Genomic DNA, 10,573 nt, shown 5'->3' on the forward strand with positions numbered 1-10,573 from the left:
TGATGAGTTCATGGGTTTGTTTATGTGCAATAGTCGATTGTTCACATGATGTAGTCCCTTTTCACCCGAATCGGCTATTTCAGCCGATCCGTTTTGAGCTTTCACACATATAGCGTGTCTTTTGGAAAGCCTGTCGATGTGTAGATGATTTTACAGATTCTAAGGTTTTAGTTTGTTATTATCATCATAGCTGCCATCGATCCGGTCGAACCTCACTGTTGATGGTAACATATTAGATTCAGAGCGTTTGTAGATCTATTTGCACTAGATAGTCGATTTGTTTGCATGTTATATCCTTTCTTAATTAGATTCATCGGCTCAATGATTCACACTGGTAATATCCACCTAGCTGATGATTTCACTTACATCTGCGGGTATTGTATTTATCAACATAAAATCAATCGCTATACACAAGCTTCACTGTCCGTAAATAGTCGATTTCTGTGCGTATCGGCTGTTTAGTCGATTTTTCCGTTTGGCTGCTCCCGAAGCGGCATACTTGGAACTGTCTGGGCAAAGACCGGCATGTTCCACCTTAAATTACTGATAAACTTTCTCTCATTGTCAATTGCAGGGTCAAATTAACTGGCACGTCTCGGGAGGAATACACAGGATTGGTTAACCCTGCGTTGAAGCCTAGCGGATCTCCGGGCTCGTCCTAAGCAGATCCTTTCGACTTTCTGTGTGCCCACACATTTTCGTGCCGACAAGTTGTTCTACCGAGGCACCGACAGCACCTAGTATAACCTAGCACTAGGACCCTATGTCAATCCTGCCCGCACGCTTTGCTGGGTAAAAATCGAGGAGATGGGTTTGGATTCAAGGCGCACACGCAGACACGGAGCTAGAAACCCATCGATGCGGCCACGAACACAAATTTTCCGGTGATAATCTGAGCACAAGCACAAAGGAGAGTCTGAGTCTGAATATGGTGTGGTGTCATCACAATAATGTACTGATTCATGTTCTTGCTATTTCCACCGTACGTGTGACAACTAACGCGGATGAAGATCGAGGACTAGAAGCAAAAGTTGGAGGAGATGAAGAACATGACCAGGCCGGAGTACTTCACTCACCTGATGAGGTAAGGATGCTTGCTCAATTAGGATGTTCATTTTAAGTGACCGGCTGTGTTGTGACAAAGCGAATGCGCAAGCATTAATTTATGGCTTAGCATGCTCACATCCATCGCCATTTAATTAATTTGTTTCAGGAAAAGCTCCCGAGGCAGCTCGATCTACCGTGGAGTGACCAGGTTTGTGCACCGCCATCCGTCACGACTGGAATGGGATCAATGTGAAATGCACCGCCATCCATCCTACTCGCCGGCGTCGGAGCGCCGTTGGAGCCGTCGGCCGCACCATCCATGGTCGCCGCCTCTCCAGCTACAGCTAGAAGCCCAGCCAGTTGGTTGGTTCCCAAGGAGGCCGGGCAGAGGAAGGGAGGAGAACCCTGAAACTGGAAGGCTGGTGGCTCCGTTTTTCAGGCAGCGTCAGTATGCCATAGTATTTGCTTCTTGTCAGCGGCCCGTTCTCCATTGTTTGTCAGCAGCAGGGGTTGAGTGGCCCACTCGTCATTTTCCAGTTGACCACTCGTCAATGCAAAGAAGAAAGCTTTGGCCAGCCTTCCCGGTTGACCACTAGTCAATGCAAAACAGAAAGAACTTATTTCAAAATTATCACTGGCGATGATACTGCTTATCACAGAAACAATAATTTAATTTTAAAAATATATTTCTTATAACAAATATAATACTAGTTTGTTATATGAAACCTCGATCAAATGTTACTATTCATTCTCGAAATACCAGAATTACATTATTTACAGCGATGGACGGAGTGCATGGCAGATGAATCAAAATATGGGAGATATATCACCAGAACGTGGGAAAGATTCATCCTTTTTTTATGCAAGATAACGGTGTACATTTATATAGAGGTGGCAATGGATCTCATCATGTAAACACATCTGGATAATAAATCCTGTCGGCTTAACAAAACTAGCTTTTACAGCTACCAATAAATCCTATGTCTACGGTAGGACCCAAAATCTAATAGCTCCATATCATTATCCCTTATAAATTTTTAATCAAAAATTGATTAAAATTTGTATCGTTTTTTTTTTGTTAGAACGATTACCTAGTATCTTGTTCAGGGCCATATATATACACGCCCCTATATACATATATGACGATGTACATGAGGCATGTGTTTGGTTTATGGGTTGAAGTTCGTTGGAATGCGCTGGATGGACCCATTCCTAGGGGTGTCTAGTTATTAAATTTTGTTAAATATACATAAATTTATATTAAAATTTGTTAGAGCTATAAATATTTACATATCGGTCTCTCTATGTTTGTAAGGATCTCCTTAAATTGAATATTTGATTTGACTGAGGAATTAGAAACATCTGGCCCCTTTCGCGTGCCCTTAAACCCGGCTTGATCCGCTTATTTTTTCATCTAGAACAGTGTTTTTCTCTAACACATTCCTCTAGCATTCTTTCAAACCATCCAAATTCCTTCAGAATTCAGACAACGTAAAATTTCAGGATGTTCACATTAATTTTTTTGGTTTATACACGTTTTCCGTTGACCCACAGACGACGGTCCGCGCGGTTAGTGGTCCCGCTCGTGGAGAACATGGGCCCTCCTCTGTTCATTGCAACGCGATAGGCGGCAGTGTGTCAGAGCCGGCGGCCTGGCTGTTGGCGTCGTGCCGGCTTCCGGCCAGCCGCCCGGTGCTGCCGAGTGTGGATCGAGCAGCCGAGCCAAGAGCCCAAGCCGACACCTCTCCATTTGTTGGAAGGCACCGAGCCGAGGGTTTCGAGGGCAACGACGGCATCTGCAGGTGCGGCCTGGCCCCTCCTGGTGCAGTGCAGTAATATTTTGTTGGATCCCAAAAATTACCGGAGCTATACTTAGGTTCCTTTTTTTTTTTGCATTGGTGAAGTATTTTGTTCCCTTGAGGATAGCCTAGTGGAAAGCCAAGCTGCAGCCAACCTTCTGTGACTTGTGTGGTTACTATGTAGATGTTTGTGTGACCTGTAACTATAACTTTATGTTAGCTGCTAACTACAGGCTTTATGCTTTCCAGTAGTGTTGAATCAATGTGTGAATTGGCTGCAAACCTGCTTGAATGCTGGAATGATACGCATGAATGTGACATCTATATTTTTGAACATCTGTTGCAGATTTCTGTTAAGCACAATCCATGTGTGCATGTATCAGTTTAGTGGTGTGTACATTGGGTTGTATTTTTCGGAACAGAAGGATGAGTCAAATTAAATTTCATGGAATATGAATAGTAGTATTTTTTTTGGCAAGGTGCATTCTGGTTGTGCCAAAGTATGAAGATAAGCAGTGGGCGAGAAAAAATGTACATGATCTTGTACAACCTTTCACTAGTACAAAGAAAAAATTACAGATGTCTCCCATTTTTAATAGAGACGGACCACTTAGGAAACCAATTGTAACCTTGGTGGAGAGCACTGTAGCTAACGAACCGTTGCTGGAAATCAATTTTCAAGGACGGTTCTATTAGGTAAACCGTCACTGAAAATATACCTATTTTCAGGGACGGTCGCTTAAAAGAACCGCCCCTGAAAATAAAATTTTCAAGGACGGTTGCTTATGTCAACCGTCTCTGAAAATGGGTATCTGCTAGGGGCGGTTTTGTTAAGTCCACCGTCTCTGAAAATCGATTTTCAAGGATGGTTGACTCATTCAACCGTCCTTAAAAATGGTTGCAGCACAAATAAATTCATATCTTTTCCAAATGAAATTGAATGAAGACAAAATTTATATCAAAATTGTAGAGCTCGATGAGATCCAAAACTTTGTAGTTGATAAATTTTTTGTCTGACATCATTTAGTGTTCCAAATATATAAATTAAGTTCTCTGATTTTGAGTTTCAATTTTTTGAATTTTTCAAATGACCTTGGATAAAGACACGCTCTATATCAAAGTTGTAGTTGAAAGCTCTAGTTTGGTTTTGGTGAATTGATGAAACCCTAAGTGTTAACCTAGTTTTTCAAAGTGATTATGAGATAGGTAGCACTACTCCAAGTGATGAAGTAATGGTGAAAATCATGATGGTGGTGATGGCATGGTGATGATTAAATGCTTGGACTTGAAAAAGAAGAAAGAGAAACACAAAAAACTCAAGGCAAAGGTAAAATTTGATAGTAGCTTTTTTTATTTTGGTGATCGAGACACTTAGTGAGTGTGATCACATTTAGGATCGATAGCCGTACTATTAAGAGGGGTGAAACTCGTATCGAAATGCAGTTATCAAAGTGCCACTCGATGCTCTAACTCATTGCATATGCATTTAGGATCTAGTGGAGTGCTAACACCCTTGAAATCATTTATGAAAATATGCTAACACATGTGCACAAGGTGATATACTTGGTGGTTGGCACATTTGAGCAAGGATAAAAAAGATAGAGTTGAAAAGAAGTTAGTCCCGCTGGTCACAGAGTGATCGGATATATCCGAAATTAGGACCGGACGCGTCCGGTATTTTATCCAGTCAGGCAGAAGTGACCGGACGTGTCCGGTCACCACACCGGACGCGTCCGATATTTGGACTTGAGGTGAGCGACTAAGTGAAAGTGACCGGACTCTGGCTCAATGGAGTGACCGGACACTGACGAGTTACTATTCAGCGTCAGGTCAAAGTGATATAGCCCGATACAGGATTGCAGAGAGCGACCGGACGCGTCCAGTCGCCACACCGGACACGTCTGGTGTGAACCAGCAAGTCTCGGGTTTTCAGCGCAATAATTCATTGGACGTTGGGAGCGTCCGGTCGACCCAGAGCGGCTCTGGGAGCTCTCTAGACTCGACCGGACGCTGCGTCTCCCGGGTCCAGTCATTTTCTAACAGCATGTCCGATCACATAGTATTACTATGCGCAGAGATAGCCATTGGCGGTCAGGCTATGACCGGACACGTCCGGGTGCACACGACCTGCGCGTCCGGTCGTCCCGCAGTCAGTCCAATAATTGAGCCAACATCTCTATTGTTTGGGGGTGTCTATAAATATTGTTTGGCCAGCTCTAGCTATCTCTTGGCCATTTGCATTGACATAGAAACCTTGTGAGCTTAGCCAAAGCCATCCCACTCATCTCCATCATTGATTCATCATCTTTGTGAGATCGGGAGAGAATCCAAGTGCATTGCTTGAGTGTTTGCATCTAGAGGCACTTGGTATTCGTGTTTCGCTGCGGGTTTGGCTTGTTACTCTTGGTGGTTGCCGCCACCTAGACGGCTTGGTGCAGCAAGGATCATCGAGCGGAGGTTGGTGATTGTCTCTGGCTCCGATTGTGGTGATTGTGAGGGGTTCTTGACCTTTCCCCAGCAGAGAGCCAAAAGGTACTCTAATAAATTGCTCGTGGCTTGTGTGATCCTCATCTTGTGTTGGTTGTGCGACACCCTATTGAGGGTTTGGCATGTGATGCCAATTAGCGCGTGAACCTCCAAGTGAGTGAATCACCACAATGGGGACTACTTTGCCGGCAAGCAAGTGAACCTCGGAGGAAAAATCATTGTGCCTTGATTGTCTCCTTGATATTCATTGGTATTCACTCATTGGTCACTTACCACAATGGTATACCTCTCTACCGCTCTCTTGTATTTCATTATACATTTACTTGGATAGAGCTAGTGGTAGTTAAGACTAGATAGTGTATCATTTAATTGTATTACTTTCACTAGGTTGATCACCTAGGTATATATTAGTGACATATCTTTGGTGCGATATACTAGAGATCATACAAATAGAATTGTGAAGGTGGCTTGCAACCCAAGTATAGTGCTAGCGCAAAATTCGCTTCGTCATCTTATTCACTAATCATTTGTCTTAGTGTTGTTGTAGAAATTTTTAATAGGCTATTCACCCCCCTCTAACCATTAGGACCTTTCAGTAGTGCTCAACGAGATCTAAAACTTTGATAGTTGAAAATTTATCCTTTTAATAGATAGCATCATATGAGTAAACACAAGTGATTGTGTGGTGCGGTGGTAGGGGATAGAACACGCGAGGCAAGAGGTTGTGGGTTTGAATCCTAGCGGCTGCACTTGTTCAAAACTAGCGACTAACGAAAGGTAGATCTTGTGAGTTGTGGTCAGTCCTTTGGGCTTCTAGCCACGTTAAAAATATTTTTTATTATTTTTAGTAGACTTCTAAATGATTTTTAAAAATTTCTAATTTTTTTAGGAACGGTTGACTGAAGTCAACCGACCCTGAACATCAATTTTTAAGGACGGCTGTCTTAAGAGAGCCGTCCATAAAAATCGATTTCTAGGAACGGTTTCAAAACCGCCCCTAAAAATTACTTATTTTTACAATCGATGTTATAGTAGCGGTTTTTTAAACCGACTCTGGTCGTTTTTGACCGTTGGTAAAAAATGATTTATGTACTAGTGTTTGGGCATCAGAGGCTTGGAGAAATCCTGATAGATATATATTAACATAAATCGCGTATGGAACAGGAGGATCGAAGCCCAAGCATGGCATATACATATTGCTGGAGGCCAACCACTAGTGGAAACTAAAATAGCCCTGTGTGTGTAAAAATCGACAGAAAAATTCGAATCTTAGTAGAAAAATATTTTTCTGACGGTGTACCGATAGAAAATAACTGACACGGATAGCTCGACAGTGAAATTCTATTTTTTTTGTCGGTTCACCGTCAGAAACGATTTTTCTATGGCTAATGCACACATGGGGAAATTACTTTCGTCCAGGTTCACTCCTTTTATCCTGTGCAGCCATCCAGACAGAACAAAGATAGGACCGACACATTAATCGCCGCATTTCTGTGTGAGTTTTCGTATTTTTCTGTCGGGATTTTCGAAACCGACACATTAATGACTAATTTCTCTATGTGTACCGAAAAAAACGCATAGAAAAATTTGTCACACACAGGGCAATTCATGTATCCAGTAGTGAACATATATAGTAGATTATATTCAGATGGATGATGTTGGATGTGGAGCAGAACAATCAAGTTGTGCCGGATCGGAGCCCTTTGATTGATCATGCACAACACATATATTTGCAATGAGTTTTGCCTTGCATGTCCCTCCTTATGCTTATATCTAAGCGCCTCCTGTTGATGATGGATAGCTTCATCACGAAGGCTGGACGGCATGTTGCAGAGGTTCGATCCTGTGAGTACGGAGGGGCCGTTATCTCATCTGCCTCTCCTTTCGCCCAAGCTCATTCATCAACTAGCTCCAGCCAGCAAGCGCGCGAATTGAAGGAGGCTAGAGGCTAGGCTGGCTGGCTAATTAATCAATACTGTAAGTCGATCGTCATCACTAACGACGACCTTTAATTTGCCGGCCGGTGCAGGAACGAATGGAATTGGGTGCAGAGGCCGGCGCATGCATAGCCGCGATAGCAAGCCGCTGCCGTGGGAGTAGTACTAGCCGCGATAGTAATGGAGAAGAGAAGCACCCGGCGGCCGGCACCCGTAGCTCCCATTTTCAAAGGACGACAGACTCCTTGGCTACCACTCCTCCACTCCTCCCTTCTTCCCTTCCCTGTTCGTCAATCTCTTCTACCAGCTGACTACTACCACTCCTCCTCGGAAGCCCCGACCTTGGAAGAGGAATGCGTATCCGTGGAAAATCCCGCCGACCATCCCCACCCCAAACCCCAGGCCCCTCTCTCCCAAAGCCCCATCCGGCCATCCCCACCCCAAGCAACCCCCATCGAGCTAGACGAGAGGAGACTCCCTCCCGGAGCCCTCCACAACGCCCGCAGCAGCAGATGGATGGCTCCAACGGCGTTCAGAACCCCCACCACGGACACGGAGGCCCCTTCTTCTACACAGCTCCCGTCTGCAGCGACGCTCTCGGCGGCGGCAGAGAGATAGCATCGCCGCCATGGCGGGCGGCAATAATAGTGGCAGTGGCGGGGGTTCCGGTCCCACCCCGGACTCCCTGTGCGACTCGGAGGCCCTCCACTGGAGTTGGATCCAGCAAGAACAACATCACGGTGGTACGCTAGATCATCGATCGTTTCATTCCTTTGTTGGTTCTAATTATTAAGATGGACTCAAGCCTAGCTGCTTTGTCTCGTGAATGACGATCGATCAGGGATGGTGTCGCCGGCATCGCCGAAGCTGCAGGATTTCTTGGGCGCGAGGAGCCTCGTGTTGGCGGAGAGCTTGGGCGACGGTCACCGCCACGGTCACGACCACCTACATCCGCTACAGTACGCGGCGGTCCCCGATTCAGGGTCAGGCGGACACGCGCAGCCGCAGATAGCCCCCGGTGCCGGTGGCGGCCACCCGCACCCGCACCCGCAGCCGCTCGACCTGTCCTTGAGCCTTGGGACCGGGTCGCCCGTGTACGAGAGCATGATGCGCCGCGGGCACGGCCACGGCAGCGATGAACAGAAGCAGTACCGCGGCGTCACCAGGTATCCCCGTCCGTCTCCAGTCTCCACACACACCACGGCTGTCGTCCGATCCTTGCGATGTTGCCGTCGCTCGATCACTAGCTAGTCAGTCGCGTGGTTAATTTCCACCTTGTATAAAGCAGGCTTAAGTGGACGGGGAAGTATCTGGCGCAGCTCAAGGACAAGCAAGGTACGCACCACTGCAGCCATGGCAGCCTACTCCATTCATCCCAGTGGTCACCTATAATATAAAGTAGTAAACTCCGATCCATGCATGTGTTACAGCCTAATAAGCTGCATGTTTTTTTTTCTTGACTCTCTAAACCTTGTCGCCCCTCCTGTGGGGATATATTGGTTTACTTGTGGAACATACTAATGCCTCTGCCGGTCTGCCACTGCCCCTGCCCTTGCAGTTTATGTTTGTCTCCGTAAATACGTGACTTTCCTATTTAATTACTGATATAACTGTAGGCATAGATTTAGTGGGTACAACCTTTCTGTTCGTGATAAAAGATGTAGTTCATCCTAGTACATGAAGAAATAGAGTAACAGAGGAGAGGATGAGAGGTGAGACATCACCGACCGTCGAAGGGTTTGGCAGAGGAGCTGGAGCCGTCCATGGTTGATGGCGTCCGGGCGGTGAAGTGGTGACCGCGTTGAGGTCGGTGTAGTGAAGACAGTGGCGTAGAGGCGGCGGTGAAGTGGTACAGTGGAGCGTCCCATCACCGGCTGCGCACCCTCTCGAGATCGGGCTAGGGTTTGTCGGTGGGGCGACTGTGGCTGCTCATGGTGAACCTCGTAAAGAGGGCTGCCAGCCCCCACCTCTCTATATAGCGCAGTGTGATGTGGGCCCACCAACCATGTAGGGTTGGGCGCCCCCGATCAGGGCATGAATCCAAGGGTCCAATTGGCCGTTGGAGATCATCTAACATTCTCCCCCTTGATCTCACCTTATGACTTAATCTCAACTTACTTACTTTATCTTGTTCCCATTCCATCATAGATCAGTGCATAGAGCGTGCCTCATCATCACGGTCAGTTGCCACTAGATTAAACAGCTACAATGCATCTCTCTGTTTTAAAACAGATTCTCAACTAGGTCCTTATTGTCCAGAAATCATAGGCTTTCCCTTAAACCCATGATGGCTAAGTGTTCTCTGAACACGCTAGGTGGTAAGCCTTTTGTAAGCGGATCCGGAAAAATCTTTTCTGTTCTTATATGCTCGAGACTAATTATATGATCCCGGACTTTCTCTTTCACAACATAATACTTTATGTCAATGTGTTTGGCAGCACCACTTGACTTATTGTTGTGAGCATAACATACTACTGGATTATTATCGCAGCATAACTTGAGTGGTTTATGTCTGTCGTCTACCACTTTCAACCCAGACATGAATTTCTTTAGCCAATTCACCTGTCCTATGGCCTCATAACATGCTACAAAACTCGACATACATTGTGGACGATGTAGTGACGGTTTGCTTTGAGTTTTTCCACGAAATAGCTCCTCCTACGAGAGTGAATATATATCCTGATGTGAAATTTCTGTCATCTCCCGCATAATCAAAATCTGTATACCCCTCTATGTGCAGGGAATCAGATCTTCTATACATTAGCATGCGACCCTTCGTACCTTGCAGGTAACGCAAAACTTTTTTTATTAATTTCCAGTGTTCTATTCCTAGATTACTCTGATATCTGTCAAGCAACCCGGTAACAAATGCTAAGTTAGGGCGAGTACACACTTGAGCATACTATAAACTTCCGACAGGTGAACTATATGGAACCACTTTCATTTGATCGATCTCATATTGGTTTCTGGGACATTGAAATTCCCCATATCTGTCGCCCTTGACTATGGGAGCAGGTGATGACTTACAATTTTGCATACTGTATTTCTTTAGAACTTTTTCTAAATATGCCTTTTGTGATAATCCTAAAACCCTATTTTCTCTATCTCGGTGAATCTCTATTCCTAGGATGAACGAAGCTTCACCGAGATCCTTCATATCAAACTTTGTGGATAAGAATTTCTTTGTTTCTAGTAGTAGATTAACATCACTGCTAGCGAGCAAGATGTCATCCACATACAAGACTAGGAAAATGTATTTCCCATTTTTGAACTTTGCATAAACGTAATTGTCCTCTACATTTT

The 10,573-nt window shown here is 45.2% G+C and overlaps 1 protein-coding gene across 1 annotated transcript; it reads left to right on the forward strand.

The window, feature by feature from the left end:
• Positions 1–7,263: 7,263 nt before the first annotated feature.
• On the forward strand, positions 7,264–10,135 carry LOC136493873 (uncharacterized). The gene is made up of 4 exons (XM_066489999.1): positions 7,264–8,013; positions 8,112–8,436; positions 8,559–8,605; positions 10,011–10,135. Exons 1-4 carry the CDS (start codon positions 7,899–7,901, stop codon positions 10,133–10,135), a joined length of 612 nt encoding a protein of 203 aa, XP_066346096.1. The 5' UTR covers positions 7,264–7,898.
• Positions 10,136–10,573: the final 438 nt, after the last annotated feature.

Source organism: Miscanthus floridulus, chromosome 11 (genome assembly GCF_019320115.1).
Source record: "Miscanthus floridulus cultivar M001 chromosome 11, ASM1932011v1, whole genome shotgun sequence".
Taxonomy (NCBI): Eukaryota; Viridiplantae; Streptophyta; class Magnoliopsida; order Poales; family Poaceae; genus Miscanthus; species Miscanthus floridulus.